Source organism: Arvicanthis niloticus, chromosome 3, assembly GCF_011762505.2.
Source record: "Arvicanthis niloticus isolate mArvNil1 chromosome 3, mArvNil1.pat.X, whole genome shotgun sequence".
Taxonomy (NCBI): domain Eukaryota; kingdom Metazoa; phylum Chordata; class Mammalia; order Rodentia; family Muridae; genus Arvicanthis; species Arvicanthis niloticus.
In genome coordinates, this window is record NC_047660.1 from 133,570,384 (window position 1) to 133,593,265 (window position 22,882).

The following is a 22,882-nucleotide window of genomic DNA, read 5'->3' on the forward strand; positions in this document are numbered from 1 at the left end:
ATATGTAACAACATTTAAGCCACAAAAACCTTTCAACCTCAGAAAAAGCACAAAAAAAAAAAAAAAAAAAAAAAAAAAAAAGCACAATGTTTGGAAAAGGATGTCAGCATTTATAATGTGCTGTCACATGGATATATCATTGATTACACAACTTATCAATATAAAATAAACAAGTTACATTGAACTTTCATTCTCTGACCTAAGCTTTACCCTGTAAAATTAGTATGTTTTCTTTGTTGAACTACCAAATTTAATATAAAAAAATCAAAAAAACAAAACTCATTTCAACTTTAAACTTGCTCACATACTTGGCTTATTTTATGGCTTACAAATTAAATTTTGCTTTTAAATTGTTTTTTAAAAAACAACATCTTTATTGAATTTATTGCATTCAATATCTATTTCTAAATGATGTTTTAATAGGCACTTGAAATGCCCTAAACAGATTTATGTAAGTGAGGGAAATAAAAACTGGGTGATTATATGGTCTAAAGAGTACCTCTTTCCTATTTAAATATAATAGCATTTGATTAATTTTTGTTCTTATTATCTACCCTGAAAATGGTGTTTAACCTAAATCTTTATATATCAGTTGTCCCCATATATCTTGAAAAGGTTTCATATTAACAGATCGGATTAGATAGGACCTAACTTTAATATTTTAATTTTGAAATGTTATGGTAAAAAGCTTTTGTTCAAAGTTTTTAGGAGAAAACAAATATACACATACAAATAGTAAATGTGCACTAACAAACTAAAGATAAACTGAAAAAAATAAAGTCACTTTGTTTATGGCACAGTAAGTTGAGAGGGGTGAAGGAACAGGTATTATTACATAACTGAAGCAGGGAATAGGTAAACAAGGTTGGTTATTCTATTTCATTCACGATTGAATTTATCAAGATAAAATGTTTGAAAAAAGATGATTTGTTAATCATCTTACATGCTAATTTGTAATATTTTTAGAGCATTTTCTTTGATCTTCAAAAGCATAACTGATTTTAATTCATATGCAAATGTATAGTCTCTATTGCCAGAACAAGGTAAGAATTCTCACCCTATAGTTTATATAGACATTACAAAATATTGCCCGTAGCTAATGAGCAGACTGACCAGAACATGGTTTGTTAGAGCAATATTACTGAGGCCTTTACATACCTGAAAGCCCTTATCACATAGCAAGCAATATTGTACTTAAGCTGAACTTGTTTAAGCCTCATTTCAAGTTTGTTGAACTAAAGAACAAGCAATAACCTACAAAACAGTTACTGGTAATACAACTTAGAAGCAGGTATTGATTGATTCACAGGCTCAAAACCATTACCTTTAGTACTTCAAAGTGTTGCCTCATTAGCAACCAAGAGTTTTACCCTAGAACAGTGAAGTATAATAAAATGGAGAAGACATAAGATGGCCTTTCTTCTGGAAAATGGAAACTACCTAAACCCAAAAGCAAATTATTTTAAGAAGGGCATATAAAAAATACATATGGAAAGTAATATTCTTAAATTACCAATGCTCCTGCCCTTAATCCCTCATGTACCAAGATATGTTTACTCCAGCATGAAGATCAAAGTACAAGCACTGTTACATATTATGTTATTTTAGTTCTAGAAAAGTTCACAGAAATTTATAGTAAATATAACTGGAAGAATTTTTAAGAAACTAAAGTGGGCAAAATATATTTTAAAATTCTAATGTATTCACTAAATGATTTCTAAAAGCAAATCATGGTCTGTTTGAAAAGAATAAAAAGGAGTAGGAAATGATACAAATTTAACTTTTATAAACCTGCCTGTTAAATTATAGAATTTATATCTCTTGAAGAAAAGTGTAAGTGGGAATTTTTTTTAACAAGGGTGATAAAGCTTTACTCTGTCTATTAAAACATTAATGTAAGTGCCAGGGAGATGGCCCAAAGCTTGCAGCATTAGAAAAAATAAATGAAATAATTAATTTAAATATTTTTATATCTGATTTAATAACAAATTCATAAATAAATTCACACGTATAAACAAATATATTTGGCAATACAAAATAATGTCTCATTAAACAGCCAATGTTAATCAGTTATTATGAAACATACTATAGGCATAAAGAGTGAGTGTGCTAATTAAATATTAGAGTGCTAATTAAATATTAGAGATCACAGAAGAGGCAACGATGATAGAAAATGATTTTATAAAATAGTCTTGGTTTGATCTTGCCACAGAAACTAAACATTACTAAACATCTTCTGAAACTAAACATTACTAAACTACAAATTAGTATTATAAATATAAAGTAACATTGTTCTAGAACTGGGTTTCAGGACTATTTGGAGACAGGGCCCTGTTAGCTCTGACTGTCCCAGAACTAATGATGTACACACAGCTGACATCAAAGTCAGAGATCCATCAGCCTCTGCTGCAGAGCACTGGGCTAAGGACATGGGCTACTGTGCTCTACTAAGAGCTAGTATTTTTATATATTACTACTAAAAATAAAGGAACAGAACAATTAAGTTAGTTGGGAAAATCTACCTTTCGATTAAGAGGGGGAAAAAAAAAAAAAAAAAAGAAAGCCCTCAAACGTGTCTCAAGTAAATACAGCACTAAATTCCTGTGCTAACTGTTCCAAGCCTAGGGCATCATGCACTATACTACTAAAAGTGACAGACCATCTCAGAATGGTCTTTACTAAGATACCTGCCAGACTACAGCTAATATGACAAATGGCAAATAGCATACAGATCAATTAAACTTGCCTTGAATTTATAGAAAAACAATTTAAAATGTTTAACTTTTAAATAAAAGAATATCACTGCTTCTTAAAACAGAAAATACCCACACACAAAACCAAACTTCTTAAAGTAATAAAACTTAGAAATTACTAGAATAGACATATAAATATAGAAAGTCATGTAGTTTACTATATTTCTAAAATTAAAAAATGCAAGTGACAATTATTTTGTAATGCTGCCCTCAGTTTCCCAGCCCAATACTCAAAGCATCACTTTTAAGCCAAAATTAGGTTTTTATCACTGAAAACCAAAAACATGTGAAATATGCTTTTTTTACCTAAACGTAACTATTCCTCTTATTTTTATTGTTTTCTTTAAACCAAACAATCACACATTATCATCATGAAATCAAATAGACTGAAACAATAACTATTCCCTTAAAGTTAGTAGCTACCAGAGGAAAAAAAGCGAGTAAGAATAGTAACCCTTATGTCTTTTTAATTATGTGCATTTTAAGTGTAAAATTACATTTGTTTTTAAAAAGGTATTTACCTATATAGCTTTGTTTAAAATTTTAAATATTGGAGTTTTCCTATAAGCTTAGTGGTTAAGAATTAATGCAACAGGTTCCTTCTGTCCAAATCCTCCTTTTTCCACAATCTGCTAATCCTTTTGAACATTTGCTCTGCCTCTTCCCCCATTTCCTGAGGATCACCACCAATCCTACAAGGAAAAAATATCAATACTACAAAATTATGAAATAAAGAGTCTTACTAAAGACTCTACTTTTTTGGAGGTGTGTAACATGAGATTGTTGCAATAGTATCATAACAAAGTCCCAAACTTTGACCAGAAAGACAAAAACAAAAACAAAAAAAATCAACAACAAAACATCTTAGAAAGATCTAAAAGCATGTCTACCTCTAGCAGGCATGGTAATATGACCATGCTTTAGGCACTCAAGTTTAAGTTCCTTGGAGCCTGTTTGTGTCCAGATAGCAGGCACCAACTAGTGTCTATGTAATGACTACATATACCCATTTAAAAAACAGATGCAGCTTTTAGGCCAATAAATCACTATGTGTATACGAACTAAAATAACACAGTATTTCTGCCTTTATAACTGCTAAAGTCAAAGATATCATTAATTGAAATGGCAATCACCTCTTATTTATAGTGCAGTAAATTCTAATAAATGACAGAACAGATTGAGCTCAAAACCAAATTCTACTGATGATAGAACCCATCCAAGTGTCCATTCCAAATATGGAAGACAACTGGGCTCTTTGGCTATGATTCTATTACCTCAACTTCAAACCACTACTAAGTCATCAATGTATTATCATACAAACAAAGACTGCATACAGATATTTAATAAATCTAAATTATTTCTTTAAAAGAGCCCAAGGAACGTCTTCTTTTCGAGGGCAGTTTTACAGCTCTATCATGCTCTATCTTTTAATATTTACATTATGTTTAATTAAAAAAAAATACTTGTGAAACATAGTCTGAAAGTAGAGATCTCTTCACATAGTCTGAAAGTAGAGACTCAAAGATAATGAGCTTCAATATGAATTTGCAACTTTCCTGGTAAATTTCAAATCTTACAAATTTAAAATACCAAATTTTCAAGTACAAGATGACTTTTCTGTACTATTAGACACTGACCTCCATTTATGTTGTCTGTGTTTCTTTACTGTTCCTAATTATGCTAATGTGGATCAATATGGTTCATGACACATGACTGACCATGAAATGAAACTAATCAAAGGATGGGACGGTATGACAAGACATGCAATTGCCACATGCAGCAGCATATCAGTGTACTTGACTGAGCCCATGAATCATTAACAAAAGGATTTTAACTACATGTAGTTAAGGAGGTGTTCTGTAAATCATTTACATATGCCCTCTAAAGAGAAACCTACTGGTGTACAGTGTTAATCTTCTCCAAAGTAACCACCTCTTTTGTGACAGGATCTCACTTCCTGTAGCATGGTCTCACTTCAAGCCTCCCAGTTTACTCTAAGTTACTATATAGCTGAGTCCTTGAAGTTTTGACAGACCTATCACTGATATAATTTTTAAGCTGGAATCCATGAATCATCTTTCAGAAGATTAAGGGACCCATTAAAATATATGTAAAATCATGGAATCCGAGCATTTTGTGAAGATCCAAAAATGGTTTAGAGCCATTCTAGTGTTTTTTTTTTTTTAAAACTACACATCGACAGGGATTGTAGTTAACTTTCCTTAGTTCTAATTTATTACTTATTCAACTCTGAATTATTAATGAGATTTCTCACAACATTTACTGAACTCAGTAATAAAGGCCCATTTATCTATGTATATTTCATACTTAAGACACCTAAAGACAGAGTCTGCTTTGTATATAACTGCATTAGTACTTTCTACAATAATTTCTACCTTAGTATAACTAGATATCATAAACTAGCTACATTAAAAGATATCTGGCTATAAATCTACTTTATTAGAATTAAAATAAAATTTAAGTGGGCCAATGCTTATAAGTCATTGCCCTAAACTAGACATATATTTTTAAGATAGTAATTTTCTGCTTTAACACTCACTGACAGTTAACATAGACTTCTAGTATAGCAATTAAATAAATTATTGTAACTGAGCTCTAAGCCTGTAATTTACCCTTCAGCACTCTGTATGTATTCAGAGTACCCCATCTACAGTAATGCATGTACAAATCCATGAGTTATATTTGCTTCTAACCTGGAATAGACAGGCACAAATTTACTGGGAAACATATAAGTGTCCCAAACACAAAATATATTTTAGTAAGTAACACAACTAGAAATTTAAAATTAAAAAAAAAATGGAGAAACACCTGAAATTGCGTGAAAGTCTACCACACAACAGAACCATTTTGAAATACTTATTTCAAAACTTTAGCTTCCAATTATTGATACAAACACTAACATAAATAAGTCAACATACAATGTAAACATCAAAACTTAAGTAATGTAATAATTGGAAGAAGCCTTACTTCTTTTACTTATGGTATGATATAAGTAAAACAAATGAAACAAATTTAAATGAAAACGGTGATCCCATCTTATGAGGATAAAACAATTTATTGTTTTAAATATAATAAATGTTTTATTCTAAACTTAAATATTTGCTCCCACATTAATAAAAATATCATATAGTAAAATGCTTCTGTTAGCATTTATTCTTTCTAGAAGCAAAAAAGAAAAAATATTTAAAACATTAGAAAGAAACACCTCAACTTCCACTGATCTGTAAAGTTCTTAAATCTGTGCCAAAGCTTTATATCCAGAAGTTAACTAACAGTTGGGATTCATGTTTTTCCCAACAAATGGTTGGGAGTCATGTTTTTCAGTTTTGTTTTTGAAATGACATGGGGGGGGGGGAATAAATAAAATTTTAACCCAATATAACAAAACTATTTTCTTAATTCCAAGAGAAAATTTATCATCATAGTCCTACATAAAATATACAAAATATATATTTATTCCTTATTTATTAAAAAATTACTAGGTTAAAAGGAAATGTCAACATTTTACCTTTATTAGTGAAGTCACAACAATTGCCCCAGCATTTACCATAGGATTATGTGGTTTATCTGTAAAACATAATAGTGACAGCACTGTTTCAAATATTTGGTTCCACTTCCTTGGATGCATGCATACTTTTCTGCAGGGAGCATTGTTTGGAGTAAGATACATATCAAAACAGTTGTTCACACCCAGAATTATGCTATGATAATCACATAGTAAAACAAGAATTAACAGAATGTTCTGCAAAAAGTAATGTTAAAAGCAAATCCAAATGTTGTAATCCTGCCATTTCACTCAATTTTTCTCTATGTATGTAAAAAGAGACCGAATCTCTCTCACAGATATAACGATTGAACATCTCTCAAAGTTACTACTATTAAATCTCAAAAATGTATACAAATAGCTAACACCTACTAAGTACTTGGATAATATTACCATATTAAAAATAATCTTTGAAAAAGCCCATCTGGTATAATCCCAATTTACCTTTTGAAAACATTTTTGTACTTATGCAAATGTATGCATGTGTATACATGTACATGTATATAGACACTGAAGAAGAAAATACAAATACTAATGATATGCCTAAAATGGTAGATTTCAGGAGATTTAAATTGTATTCTGTATACTTTCAACACTTCTTGACAGTAAAGGATACATATTTCATCAATTTTTAAAAAGAATTATTTTTATTTTATATCTTTGCCTACATGTATATATGTGTACCACAAGCACACTTGGTATCTAGAGAGGCCAGAAAAAGCTGTCAGATCCCCTGGAACTGGAGTCAGATAGCTGTGAGCTGCCATGTTTCTGCTAGAGAACAAACCTGGGTCCTCCTCAAGAACAGCATGTGCCCTTAAAAGTTTTAAGTAACTTAAACTTTTATGTTCACCTATAATCTTACTTTCTTTTAACTCTTTAGTAGAATTTTAAAAGCTTAACTTATTACATTACCATTCATTGAATAGCAAATTGTGAACAAAAACCTCTTGGATACAGACATTCTTGGGTCCAGACACTGGGTCAAACAGTCTTTCTAGCAAGGCATGGGGGTGCATTTTCTAATCCCAGCACTCAGGATTGGAGTGCAAAGCTACATGAGCTCCTGTCTCAAAACAAACTCAGAAAACAAACTTCTATTTGTGAAAGTGACTTCATGGATAAGCTTTCCAAACCTGACAATACCAGCACACACATTACCTGTACGACATTAGAGTCTGCTTGAATCTAGAAAGTTACATTCCACAAGACAAGCCTCTAGCTCAAACTGTGAGCTTTGAAAAAGCAGTCAAACAGTTCCTCAAAGCATTAAACACAGAGAGTCTCCATAGGACCCAGCCATTCCTCTCAGCTACACAACATGTATGAACCTTTTATATACTAAGCTAAGGAAAATTAGTCATAAAGGAACAAATATTAAATGATTCCATTTATCTGAAGTTTCTCAAATAAATCTATAGACAAGAATAGACTGCTAGATTTCAACGCTAAAACAAACCACCACCAACATCAACAACAACAACAAAAAACCCTAAAACAAATAAAAAACAAAAACAGTGAATAATCACTGATGAATATGGAATTTTTTTTGCAGCTGGTCAAAGTGCTCCAAATTTACTGAATGATGGTTTCAAATCCTAGGAATATACAGTAAAAGCTACTGAATTCTATACTTTTGTTACTGTCATTTGTTTTGAAACAGTGTAACTTTAAGCTGTTCTCAATCTCATGCCTCTTGTGTACAACTGAGAGATGAGATCACACGTGCACATCTCCTGCTTCAAACTGTACACTCTGAATAAAAACTGCTATTTATGAGTTGTATCATTAAGATAGAAATTTTCTGCTTTTTACTTTTATCATCTAAAAATGTATTAAATCAACAAAGTAATGGCTTTCATTTTGGTGTCTTTATACACATATACTATACTCTGCTCACATGCAGCTTTCTCTCTTGCTGTCCCCCCATCCCCATTAGCCCTTTCAGTGATGTCTCTTAAATATCTAGACTCTGCGTAAGAGAAAGCATGTGGTTTTAGAGATTTTTCACTTAAAAAGAGCAGGAGAGGATTAATTGTGCAAATCATACTCCATTTCCTTCAATGGAGAGATAAAAATTTAAAAATCATTCTTTAAAATTGCACACGTTGGATCCAGAAATCCTTTCGAGCAAATGTCTGCAAAGGGAATGATGACTTTATCCTGGAGGCGTCATTCTTCTGTGTTCATTCTGTCACTTATTCATCAGAACTAAGACATGAGATTGACACGTATAGGTCTACCAGTGGATTAAAGAATCAAGAAAATATATATAATAAAGGAGTATTATTCAGCCTTAAAAAATAAGAAAACATTTCATTTACAGTAACACAGACAAACCCAGAGGATATTACAAATAGTAAAACCAGGTACAGAAAAACAAATCTTCTTTTATGTAGGCTCTAAAGATGTGGAACTCAAAGAAACAGAAAATGATAGTTGCTACCATGGCTGTAGGAGGTAGGAGATAAATGGGGAAATATTGACTAAAGAGCAAAATTTAAATTAGATGAGAGCAAGACCAAGTTATCTACTAGATTATAATAATAAGCTTCAAAATTGCTAAAGAAACAATTTTGTGTTCTTGCTACAAATTAAGTCTGAAACAGTTTGTGACAATTTGATTCATCTTTCTATGTTGCAAAGCACACATTGTATTCCATCAATGCTTATAATTGTTAATTAAAGTAAGAAAAACTAAGGCCGGGCAGTGTTGGCACACGTCTTTAATCCCAGCACTTGGGAGGCAGAGGCAGGTGGATTTCTGAGTTCGAGGCCAGCCTGGTCTACAGAGTGAGTTCAAGGACAGCCAGGGCTATACAGGGAAACCCTGTCTCGAAAACAAAACAAAACAAAACAAAACAAAACAAAAAAAAGTAAGAAAAATTATATCCTAAGTTATTTACCATAAAGACTGGTTCTAAATATTAAAAGTCTGTTGTTAAAATCTAAACACTGTAATATAAAAAGATTTTACTTTCCCCAAATAATGCTGAACATGAGAAATATGCTATCCCTAAACACATAAAATGGTATCACTTCCTTTCTCTGAAGAATGCTATATGTGTATGTATATCAAGATGAAATTAAAAATGCAAAATACTTCCAAATATTATCAACCTGAAAGAAAAGTCCCAAGCAAAGGAAAAGCAGAATACAGAACTCAAATGTGAAATTACTATACATATGTACTTATATAAAACCTTCTTAATCTATTATTTCAGATTTCTCTTGTTTTGTTTTATATAGTCTTGGGTTTAAATCCTTGGAGCTAGAAGGCAACCAATGTGTGTATATCCATACATACTCAAGGATTTGATAAGTATCAAGCAAATGCTACATAAATTTCATTTAAGACGTTTTCAAAGAACAACAAATTATTTCACCTCAGGTGATCTACTGATTCCTCTACAACTCTGGTTCAGAGTCAAATATCTAAAGTAGAAACTGGTGAAGAAGAACAGCAACATAACTGCAATGCCAAAGCACTCTAAGACTTAGGAACATGAACCTCTTGTTTTCTGAAGTAAGGCAGAAATGAAGGAGCCACTTTAAATTTCTCATCAGTTATTGGGAATAGAAATAACAACTCTGATACCATTTAAAATACTTTTCCAACACATATTAGAGCTTGGCACACCAGAAAACTGAACACGTGAAAACACTGCAATTTATGGACAGGTTCTTCATTTTAATAAATATCTATTTGAACTTTGTTGGGGGCCGACTTTTAGCAGAAAGCGGCTATCAGCTTTGCAGCCATCTTGAGCCATATACCCTGACATGAGACTTGGATTACAATAGCCTACAACAGCTGAGCACACTCCGATAATCTTGGTTTAGATACTTTGAGATTAAAGGTGCGTGAGATTAAAGGTGTGTGAGATTAAAGGTGTGTGACTTAAGAGAGTGACTTAGAAGTGTAGAGATCAGATTTAGAGGCAAGACCTAAGGGCATGATTATAGGTGTGACTTAGAGGCATGGCTTAGAAGTGAGACATATAAAAGGCAGAGACAGAACAGAACAGAGAATCAGACACAGCAGAGAGAAGACAGAGAAGCAGGCACTTGGAAGAGAACTTGGAACTTGGAGGCACTAGGGACTAGGAACTTAGGATTTGGGACTTGGAGAGAGGAAGAGAGACTGAAGAATAAACAGGATTGAAACACATTCTGTCTGGTCTCCATTCTTCGAGTCCGGCCTCACTCTCTCTCTCTTGCTGAACCCCGACCCTCGGACCAGAGCGGCAGCTTGGACCGGGATACAGTGGCCGCCAAATGCGGGGCAGCCCGGGCCTCAACATTTTGCTCAGGCCCCAACAGAACTTTGCAATAAACTATGCATGGAACATTCTTTCCTATCTTTTTATCTTTTCTACTTTCTACTTACTATACATAGCTCAATTTTACAGTGCTCACTTACATTCTCCCCAGTCACTGAAATTCCATTCTTTCCCATTAACTCAGATCTATCATTTTACAGAAACTAACTTTTCTTTGTCAAATCCTATATAGATATGACATATTTTGGCTTTGCTAATTAAAGATCATTAACAATATGCAAAACTTGAATTGTCTCCTAAATTCCATATCAGAGGAATGGAATTTTCATATGATTATGAAAAGCTTAACTCTGCCTTCTAAAATCCTGTATCAAATGAACTTTGTAAATCTTCCAGTATTAGCTAAATAAATTACTCCAAGAACCAAATCCCTTGCAGCCTCAAGCTGATTACTCAACAAGGCTATAGAAATATTAGTTGGCTAACTTAATCCCTATAGGGTAGAAAAGCATGGGGCATCAAAGATTTGATGCTCCAACGTTCGGTAGTATAGGGGCTTTCCAGGTGTTCAGCGGTCTATATAAATTGTCTAAGTTTTAGAAGCTATGCTTAGTGCTTCCCATAATTTCAGTTAACTCAGTCATTCTGAATTCCTGACAGGGTTGAAGACCTGTAGTCTCATAGCCAATCCTGGCTATTTACTTTGAGAGAAAAGATCTGAGTGGATGGTTTTCAGCTGACATTCATTCTAAAGCCAAGAAAAAAGCCAGGTTCAAAACTAAGTGTTTTAGTTAGGAGAGATGACAGAGGGGTTCTGGCTAATCAACAAAATGATGGACTGGGTATTAGGACTATCTTGTACCTCACTGGTACAATTTGGAATAATTATGCTCTAATCACATTTTGAGAGAAAAGTTTTATTTTTAACAGGAAGGGTGAAGCTAGATGATGAGAGAGAGAAAGAGAGAGGGGAGCATGGAGGCAGATGTTCACGGGTCTCCACCAGTCAAAGATAGTTTATATATCTAGGTTGGGTATTGGGTTACACTTCTGATTGAGCATTACCAAACTTATAAAGCCTTTGATTAACATTTAAAAAAAATGTATAAAAGCAAAAAGGAAAAGGGGGCATGGGATAGGGGTTTTCTAGGGAGGGGAAATGGGGAAAGGGGATGGCATCTGAAATGTAAAGCATGGGGCAAGCATGATGGCTTGGCGGGGTAAGTGCTTGTTCTGCAAGCCTGAGGCCCTGTGTCTGATCACTGGAACCTATGTAAAAGTATGAGATACCTGACTCCACAAAGTTGTCCTCTGGCCTTCATATGTACACTGTGGCATGCATATATCCATCACCCCACAACTCATCACACATGTACATACCATAATAATAAACCAAATTAAACCTTCCCTAAGAGATGTTTTCCAAAACTGCTATTAAAATAAACTTGTTTCCTCACTCACATTGATAGAAAGTACCAGCCAACTTCAATTACAGGACAAAAATTATTTATACTTTACTCTTCAAAAGTACATATAATTACAGAGTAACTACCACTATTGCTTATCTATTTATTATACTTACATTAATCTTTATTCTTATAATCTTACATAACGAGTGATTTTTTAACCATGTAACTCTGAATACAGTTACAAACACGTTTGTTTCTTTACTGTAAATGGTAAAATTTTAAAAATGAGAAAGATATCCAAACTGTTTTGTGTTGGGGCTGATATAAAACCAAGATTCAATAGCACAGCATCCCTTGAGAACTTGAAAAGGCTGACAGACAAGCCCTTTTTAAAAGTTTTATATTTTAAACCCAGGCAGTGGTGGCGCATGCCTTTAATCCCAGCACTTGGGAGGCAGAGGCAGGTGGATTTCTGAGTTCGAGGCCAGCCTGGTCTACAGAGTGAGTTCTAGGACAGCCAGGGCTACATAGAGAAACCCTGTCTCGAAAAACAAAACAAACAAACAAACAAACAAACAAAACAAAACCAAAAAAGTTTTATATTTTAATTCTTACGAGAAACCAGTACTAAACAAAAGCTTGCGTTTTCAACACAATTTTCTTATACAGACAGTAAGAATAACTTACACTTTTAAAAACCATTCATGAATATGGTGAAATTTTATTAATAAATGTTAAAGTTCATTTACCCTAACCCTCATTTTATTTATTTTTTTCGCCCAATAGAAACTTTAAGTTTCTCAAAAGATATTTTGTTATTTTACATGTAGACGTTTTCTCTGGATGTATGTATGTCTCTGCACCATGTGTGTGCCTGTGGTGAAAGAGGCTAGAAGAAGGTATCAGGTCCCCTGGAACTGTGCACAGTTGTTAAGCCACCATATGGTGCTGGGAAACAAGTTATTCTGGAAGACCAGCCAGTGCTCTTAACCACTGAGTCATCTCAACAGCCCCTCAAAAACATTCTAACATTCAAATTTCTACATTTGTTTTAGATACTTAAATATCTTCCTTCAAATCAATGTATTTGCCAAAATCACTTACTCTTCCTTGCCTTCCAAAGGAAAATACTGATTATATTATAAAATGTCTTATCTACTGGGAATAATAGAAGGAGTACCTTCATTAAACCTGGATGTCAATGAGACTAATGAATAAGAAATTTTGAGATATAATATCCTAAATGAAGTTGCCAAAATATGCTAATTTTCAAAACTCAGCACAAAGATTATGGTAAAATACAGGTATAGACTGTTCTAAAAAATATAGAATATATCAGTTGTGACTTCATTTGAAGAATTAATAAAACACTGAGACATTTCACTTTTTTAATTTGACAAAAAGAAAACTTAGTTTATCTTTTACAATTTTTCTAAACTTCATCTGCTTCCTTCAATTTTGTCCCTCAAATCATTAACTAACTAGTGACCATACACATACTTCAGGATAAACACAAAAGGCGCCATACTGAATGGAGTCAAGTACTGGTGACTCAGATTTAAGGCCTCTGTGACTGAAGTATTGTCTACGTTTGTGTTCCTTCCTTGTTGAATGCCTGTAACTTGAGTAGTAAGACTTAGTAATCCAATTACCTGATCTTCCAAATAGCAAATGTTATGAAAAAGACCAAAGTCATAGAAACAAATCCCACTATATTATCTATCATTAAAGCCACAGTACACGAATACAATATATCCTCCAATTTCTACCCACAGCCCATACACAATTCTCCTCAAGTATGAAAGCAGTACATGAAACATTCATACATTATATGAATATGAAAAAGGAGAACCATTACTCTATTTCAACACAGACTGATTCATATATTTTATGGGCAAATGAGGGTCTGGACCTCTAGCCTGAAAATGGTCAGGATGTTGAATCTAGCTGTTTGTTTCACCTCTGCCAAACAGGATCTTTCAACTGAAACAATTAACAATACATAACAAAATATAATATTTATGACTACTCCAGAACTATTAGCTGCTTCCACTGGGTTGTTCTTAAGTGAATTCTAGACATTTTCAAGCACTAATAGAATCCTTGATATGTGACAACAATGAGCTCTTACTTACAAATGGACAGTGTCTCTCATGTAGCTAAGGCTGCCCTCAATTTACTATGCAGCCGAGGATGGTCTTGAGCTCCTGGTCCTTCTCACTCCATCCAACTGCTGGGACTGCAAGTGTGCACTGTGCCCAGCTGTGGAAGGTATTCCTTGCCCCTATCTCTCTACTCCTTTTGCTAATGGCACAAGATAACCTAAAATAACCATTTTAAAAGGTAGATGATTAAACTATCTCTAAAGATGATGAAAAAAAAAAACCCTATGGCAAAATTTTAAAAGTAGGAAAAGGTTTTTTCAAAAGCAGATTTCAAACTATTGAGATTTAAACAGAAAAATGAGGAATTTCTTTTTCTAGCCAATTTGTACGTATTCCTTACCATCTTCATTCAAAAAGAGTTTGTTGAATCTTAATCCACTTGGCTCCTTCCCAACATAGCGATGCACATACTCAGTTCCCAGGTCATTAACAGCAATTGCATATTTCAGGGGTTTTACACAGGACTGAAGACAAAAGGGAACTTTGGTATCTCCAATAGAATGCCTATTAAAGTAGATTTAAGAAACAATCAGCATCCACTACAAACTGTTGTATTATTAATTCTAATTTATAAGTATTCTCACATAATTCACCCATAAATGTTACTTCAGCATTAGAGAGATGGTGTGCTATGATGTTGCAGTAAAGGTGGCCACCACCAAGCCTGGCCCCTGGGACCTTCATGACAGAGAGAAGAGACTCCTATAGGTTATCCTTTCATCTCCACAAGCACATACATATGTAAACATTAAGAAAGATTATGTTTAAGAGGGACACTGCAAAAAAAAATGGCAAAAGCTTAAAGTTCTCAATAGAATAACAGTTTTATTAGATGTTAAATGATTTTTCTTCTACTTCAGAGTAAACTAGCTCTTTAAAAATTACTTCTTAAAAATTAACATGTTTAATTATAATAAAAATTCATGCTTTTTATTTTAACTTAAGAACAATTCAGATTAGATAATTAAAATCAGAAACAGATAAAAAAGTTTTAAATCATAACTTCAAAAGAGAAGTCTAAAATTCTAGGTTTACCTGACTTGTAGTCTTAGTAAGCTTTAGGGTACTACCAGGCACAGTGGAACATGCCTGTGGTCAAACAGATGGCGGTATGAAGATATAAAGTCTGAGAACAGCCTGGGCAACAAAGTAAGTTTTAGGTGAGCCCAGCTACAAAAAGAAGCTGGCTCAAAATTGGGGGGGAAAAAAAGGAATGAAACTATATCATTAATATAAATCCATCAAGCTATATATACAGCGTACCAGTTGTATATATTTTTATGTTAAGCTATATTTTTATTTTAAAAAGTAATTTAAAGGAAGGATTATATTTGTAAGCTAATTTTTTTCAGTAGGAATACCAGAAATGGCATAATTCTTCTGATATCCAAATTAGAGATTGACAATAAACCCTTAATGTCTGACTTCCAGCTAAATTAAAATATACTTTGCATTGACTTGTGTAGACATTTTTGCATACGTGCAGGTGGTACATGTGTGTACACACCTGTGAAGAGGCCAACATTAATTTTCCCTCCTCTGTTCTCCAGTTTATTGAGACAGGGTATCTTGCTGAACATGCTTGTCTATTCCCCAGTTTTGTTAGCCAGCTTGCAAAGGACCTCTGACTTCCTCCCAATTGCTAGAATTACAGGGAGCCAACTATATTTGCCTACGATTCTGTGCCAGAGACTTCAAGTCCAGCCTTCGCACTTGCAAGTCAAGCACTTTATTCACCAAGCCATCATTCCCCAAGCCCAAAAAGTACTGTTCTTGAAAATAAGTCTCACAGTGTAGCACTTTCCAAAGGCCTTTTATAATTTAGGTGTTTTTTTTTTTTTTTTTTTTTTTTAAATCAGATCATTTTCTTTATAGTTTCCCTTCATCATAAAACTTTCTGATAATTATGCAAGAATCCTCATTTGTCAGCAGCTTACTTAAAATACAAGCACTTCTCAAATATGCATTTATAAAAGACTGTGTTTTGCCGAATGACTTTCGCTTTGCAAATTATTGATGGATGTGATGGATGTGATGCCACATAAGTTTAAGGCCAGCCTCAGCTGCACAGTGAGCTCAAGGGCTAGACCAGGCTTTAAAACCTCAAAATAAAAATTATCTTCCTTTCTACCTCATAAAACAAAATTCAAGCCTTAAAGCTGTTCTTCATAGACTTTAAAATAAACTTACCTTTGCCCGTCTACAGTACAGACAGATACACCCCACAAATCAGGACTGAATTTGGCCAGTTGAGGAATATAATCAGCAACCTGTCCAAAATATTAGGAAGTCATTAAGAGATACAATGTAGGTAGTGTGTTTGCTGTCCCCAATCACTAGTTCTGTCGTTTTAGTATACTCAGGAGCTGCTTCAGCCTGTGTTAATGATGCTTGTAAAAACTAAGAACACTGATCTATAAACTTGAGTATTTGCATGACATTAGGTGACTTTTCTACCATTCTGATTTTTAATGCAATCTTCTTAAAAATGCAGAGAATTTAAAACAAGAACTTAAAGACTTTTAAGAAAAAAATAAAAGCTTACAACCAACCTTATATAATTGAGGTTATATAAAATAGTCTCTGCTACTATTTGGAGTACCTGTTGTTGGGGTTGGGTGGGGTGGGTGAGGGTGTTACAAGTTCTGCTGTAGCACAGGCTAATAGGCTGGTCTCAAACTAGCTTACATAGTGGAGGCTCCCGATTCTCCTTTCCATCAATCCTACGTGATGCTGGGGTTACAGGTAGGCACAATCATGCTTGGCTTTCCTTATATAATTTTTTAAAACTAGAAATGTTTACTTAATATTAATGGGTATCAAATCTGCAAAACTGTCAAATAAAGTCATTTTTACTAATTTGAAAATATGAAGCCACTCAGTCATTTCCAAATTTAAAAATAAAAAATTTTGTTGGTAATGGAGGCACATGCCTTTAATTGTAGCACTGAAGAGGCAGAAGCAGAACTCTGTTGAGTTCTAGGCCAGCCTGATCTACAAAGCAAGTTCCAGGACAGCTAGGTCTGCTAAACAGAGAAACTCTTCCTCAAATATCCAACAACCACCCCCTGCCCAAAACTTTAAACTTGGTTTCATTCTAGGCAAAATAACAAAGGTTAAAATACTTATACTGATTTAAAAGCACTAAATTTAGAGGCTTGACTCACTGAGTTTTTTAATTTAGAAATAAAATATGCAGGTTATTTTCTTTATATGAAATATTTATATTAGGAAAATATATGTATCCAAACCTTACCTTCCCTCCAGACTGCTTTTTAGCACTTTCATATAACTCATCGATGTGTGAGGTAAAAGACATAAAGTCAGGAATGACAAACTTTCTTCTAAATGCTTGTGTCAACAAAACGATGTTGCTCTGAACACACCTGTGGAATGTGATAGAAAAACAGAGTGGGTACCTTTCGGTTATCGGCATCCACTTAACAGACGAATATTAATTGGTATCGATAAACCATATACTTATACAAGTCAAATTTAAAACATATTCTTCCTATGTTTTCTTTCCTTCTAGCTTACCCTGAACAAATCAGAAATAAATTAAACATGCCTAAAATTTTGTCAGATACTAAAATGGTAATGCATTCTTTGAGGTTTAAGTATTGGAAAAAGTTTTGCATCCTACTAGAATTAATAATTACTCAACATGAGATCTGGTTAACAAAACTCAGTCTTTAAAACATCACAAATGAGATTATGAATATTTTTCAATTTTAAGTAACCTCTGACATATCCTTCTTAGTGCCTATATAATCACTGGGTAGTATTTCACAAAAATTAAATAACAATATTTTAATGTGTTTTTCCTGAACACTTTGAAAGCTTTGTAAGATAAAACCAATTTGGTTTGGTCAAGCTTGTCAATTTTCTTGAGTGGAAAATATGTTGACATGCTTATAATTTATGAAGTACTATAATAGATTTTATATTACCAAAGCCAAATGTAACACATTACAGAAATGTTTCACTGTTAAAAACCATTTTAAAGACACTGATGTGAACCAATATTCTGTCTTCTGAAAAGGATTAAGCCAAAAACTAATGTGTTAGCGTAACCTAAAGTTTGTGTGTCACAGTACATTTTAAATTCTGAGCTAAAAACCATCTTAAAATTTGAGTATCAGTAACTCAGTCACAGAGTATTTAACTTACAAAAGACAAATTACTACACATGAACGAGAAGATACAACACCAACTATAATAATATTTTAAGGCAAGCCCCATAATAAGATTTAAAAAGAAAGAAAGAAATGTTAAAGTCAGAACATTGCTATGAAGTTATTTATGTAACTATATTCCTCACAGATAAATAATGACACTAGATTAGCATGTTTTGAGGAAAAAGAAAAACAATAGGCACTATTAATGATCTTACTTGACCTTAAAAATACCAATACTTTCTGAAGAATTTCCCTGCTTCACAGACAAGCAAATGAAATTAAGAAGCTGGGTAATGCACTAAAAAAAAATTATCATTGATTAAATATTTAACTTTTATGTATGTCAAACAGCTTCTAAAATTCAATTTTCAAAAATCAAAGTTGCAAGGAAAATACAACTAGCATACTTTTCTCAAATAAGAAAGCTTAAAGTAATTCCTAAAAAGTACTTATTTTAAAATCAAATAGACTTCATTTTTAAGAAGTTACAAATAAAACATGAGAAATGCCAAGCAAATTTAAATTATCAACTCATTACTATCTCCCTCCCTCAAACCCCAACACATACAAATATTTTAAATGTTTAAAACTATTCCGGAGGCTAGAGAGATGGCTCAGTGTTTCAGAGTGCTGACTGCTCTTCCAGAGGACTTTGGTTCAATTCCCAGCACCCACATAAGGGCTCACAGCTGTCTGGTACAGCAATTCCAGGAGATATGATGCCCTCTACTGGTCTCTACAGGTATTGCATGGATGTGGTGCTCAGACATACCTGCAGGCAAAACAGCATACACATAAATCTCAAAATAAACAAAACTAATCAGCACCTTTAAAGAGATTTATAGTCAACAGGATAGTACACAGAACTTTGAGTATAGTGTGTGTGTGTTTGTTTGTTCTAGCGTATTAGTAAAAACCACGTGGAAATAGCCTTAAATGGTTAAGTTACCATGATAAAGACAATTTCAGCCTTCAGAAGACTCCAACTACACATAATGACAGTGTTCAAACAGTAAAAAATTTTGTGAAAATTATTTTAATGTAGATGTCATCAGTATACTAAAAAATATAAATTATTTAAAATGAATTCTGAGAAAAAATACTTTTGCCTTTCCACAGGTAAATATGTTTCTGCGCTTTGTTCACCATTACTTTCTGGACAAAGGTCCTACAAATACAATGTACATTAATGTATTAGAAAATTTTTCTCACATAATTTTTCATTAGTAATATTTAAGGTTTTAGAAACCAAATAATTACAGATGCAAACCATTTGCTGCCTCTGAATAAACAATTCTTAAAATATGGTCACACATAAAAACAGTACAGTTTAACAATGAATGAACAAGTGAATGAAGAATTTGCTGTTAGCACAAATATTTTCTTCCTCTTGTAACTTTAATGATCAGTAATACAAAAACGATGACTATATAGATAGGCATAGGGAGTTCTCCAACTTTCAAAAGATATAATTCATTTATCCATGCTTTAAAAAAGTCACATGCAATATTGGTTTCTCATTTTGAGAAACCAGAATTATATATTTTTATAATTACTTCTCTAAGAAATAAGGAATTCCATGTTTTAAAATGCCATCCCAGCAGCATGGAATGATACTGTTTATTTTTGGCAACCCCAATGAGACAACTTCTTATAACTGAAATCAGAAAGAATTTCTCTGGAGTCATCACCTTTTAAAGTGACCTGGAAAAGCTCCTAGTAAGAGGTTCTGAGTTACCTCATTCTAGAAATGAAAAGGAAAAACCCTTTGTCTATGACCTGCTATGCAGACTACTGTGTTGTTTCCATGTCAAGTCAGAGACTGCCTACATTATAATCATAGTTTTGTAAAACTCGAGTTTGTGTCTAAAGTTATGGTAATTATTATAGATTAATTCAATTACAAGCAGTTTTCTGATAATGGTTCCTTGGATTCATAATTGAGAGAGAACATTTAAATTGCTTTTAATTTCATAATGAAACAGTTTTCATAAAGCACATTTTAATGCAGTTTAAATGTGTAAATTAGTGATTCCCTTAAAAATTACAAAGCCAGTTCTCTATACATTTTATAATCCAACCTACCATCAATTAACCATACTCACAGATAAATTAAAATAACTTCTCAGAAAGCACCATAATCAAGAAAGAGTATGTTGCACAGATAGTTCCTAAGACAGATCCTTACTACAAAAGCATGAATAAATCTAGAGGTGAATTCATTCTCTTCACAAAATGAACAGATCAACAGACTTAAATTCCTAATACCAATTGCAAAGTAAGCTTAACAGCTATACTTTAAAGTTGGCTGCATTAAGAGAACTAAGAGCCTTGGTTCAAAATTGGCAGACATCTCACAAGCATGACAAAAACTTCAGAGAAACTTATTTAAATACTGATCCCTCTTAGGAACTCCAGGATATTCCCAGGAGAGATCTAGAACAAATCATTCAATATACCAAAGAAAAGGTAATTAAAAATTCTCTCTCTCCTCCCTCTTCTCTCTCTCTCTCTCTCTCTCTCTGTCTCTGTCTCTGTCTCTCTCTCAAGTTAAATACAGAAATTCCTTAGATACACCTCAACTGAAACCTGTAGTTTAGGAAAAACAAAAACTACTGTCTTACAGTCGTTTATAATTTTATGCTGCTTTCTATGAACTAATAAAACATTAATTGACTCTTTACGGTCAATTACAAACATGCTGACTAAAACTTAAAGCAAACGAATACACAGTAATGAAGATATGCTAATTCAGCAATGTCAAAATGTTCTCATCCAACCAAATGAAGGTTAATCTTTAAAGTTGTCTAAAGTTCTATTTTACAGAAAAAGAAAAAGAAAAAGAAAAAGAAAAAGAAAAAGAAAAAGAAAAAGAAAAAGAAAAGAAAAGAGACCCCAAAACATTCATTTAAACACTTGAAAAAGAGAACCAGGTGATGCAACTATGTGAATACAAGGACTACAGAACTGTCTGAAGTCCCCTCATGGTCAGCATCCAAGTCACCCGATAGAAATAAACTATAGACTAAACTGAAAAGGTCAGCAAATCATGCAGACAGAACAGAACAGCCAAACAATATAATCTCTAGGCACAAAACAATATTTATGGCTAACTTTCATTATAACCAATTTAAACCTAGTGTATAAAAGAACCTTAATATATACTATCACTGGTCTTCAAAGAAATAATATTTACGAATCCCTTTCTCAGTACACTGTAACACTGGTCTTTAAATGTAAAATTGTGTCTTAAAAGCAAAATCACCATACAGCATAGCAAATCACCATTAAAGGTTTGGCAGAAATTTTTACTTTTTAAAAAGATCTTTGTCTAGCATGACACCATCTGACGTTGTCTGAAGAGTTAATCTTAACATATCCATACACTCTTTCAACCTGGGATCAGATGTTCGCAATCCTGTAGATTTGAGTGCCTGTTTTTAAAAAAATAAGAGTTTGTAAATATACAGCGCAGATAATGTACATGCTTATTCCAACTATAAGTTTCATTCCTGTATATAAAAGTTTCTACCCAATACTTGGTCATGTATGTGGCATTTGTACCACTACTATCCACTTTCTGGACAAGTTTCTCATTGTTTCCTTTTCTTTTATTACCTTGGAGTAAGCATAATAAAAATTTGAAAACAAGAGAAACACTGTCAGTCAGAACCTACAAGTCAGTAAACTTTAAGACCATGTTTCAGCAATATTATACAATGGACTTAGTATTGCATCTTTGAAAGTTGAGAGAAAAATAGAAAAACTTACTGTAATAAACTTGTGAACAGGTATCTTTTCTTGTCCTTCTGCAATTGTATAGAACAGCAAATCTTCCAAGCTAGGTAACAGACCCTGTTTTATTTTACTAAAGGAGGAGAAAAATAGCACAAAATTAATCCTTGTGTGAATATTCCAATCAAGCCCATTATTAAATAACCACTGTACCTGATGAAACAATACATTCATGAATACTATAACCATAATAAGCATTTATTCACCAAAATCGAATCAGCACCATTAGAAACCACACTGGAAAAGTTAGAAAACATTTAGTAGTTTTCAATGTCAGGCCATTTTTATTTTCATATATATGTGTAATTTTAAATCTAGGTTCTACTTATAAAATATAGTATGTCTCCTTCTGAAGTCTGGCTTATTTCACTTAACATGATTTCCAGTTAAGTGCATTTTCCTTTAAAAGACTGTAAATGATTTCACTGTATTTTACAGCTCAATAAAATTCCACATATATACACACAACATTCTCTTTCATCTATCTACCTAATGGGCATCTACACAGATACACTTCCTAGCTATTGTGACTACTACAGCAATAGAAAGCATGTGTGTGTAAGTATATCTATGGTTTGTTGACCTAGAGCCCTAAACAGAGGAATGACAATTCTTGCTAGTTTCAGTCTTTTGAGGAGTTGCCATACTGATTTCCATGGAGCCTACACAAGTTTCCATTCCCGCCATCAATGAAAAGTTCCTTTCCCTCATTCTCACTTGTGTATGTTGTCTCT

The 22,882-nt window shown here is 33.2% G+C and overlaps 1 protein-coding gene across 3 annotated transcripts in view; it reads right to left on the minus strand.

Annotated features, from left to right (window-relative positions):
* The window catches only part of Gls (glutaminase), a 68,092-nt gene that overhangs the window by 34,734 nt on the left and 10,476 nt on the right, over positions 1–22,882 (minus strand). For all 3 annotated transcript variants that reach the window (XM_034498589.1, XM_076931928.1, XM_034498590.2), the window contains exons 2-7: positions 22,125–22,221; positions 21,666–21,787; positions 17,432–17,561; positions 16,366–16,445; positions 14,516–14,679; positions 6,283–6,341 (exon numbers count right to left, since the gene is read on the minus strand). In XM_034498589.1, the coding sequence (XP_034354480.1) occupies positions 6,283–6,341; positions 14,516–14,679; positions 16,366–16,445; positions 17,432–17,561; positions 21,666–21,787; positions 22,125–22,221 (652 nt within the window). The remainder of the gene's footprint in view (positions 1–6,282; positions 6,342–14,515; positions 14,680–16,365; positions 16,446–17,431; positions 17,562–21,665; positions 21,788–22,124; positions 22,222–22,882) is intronic.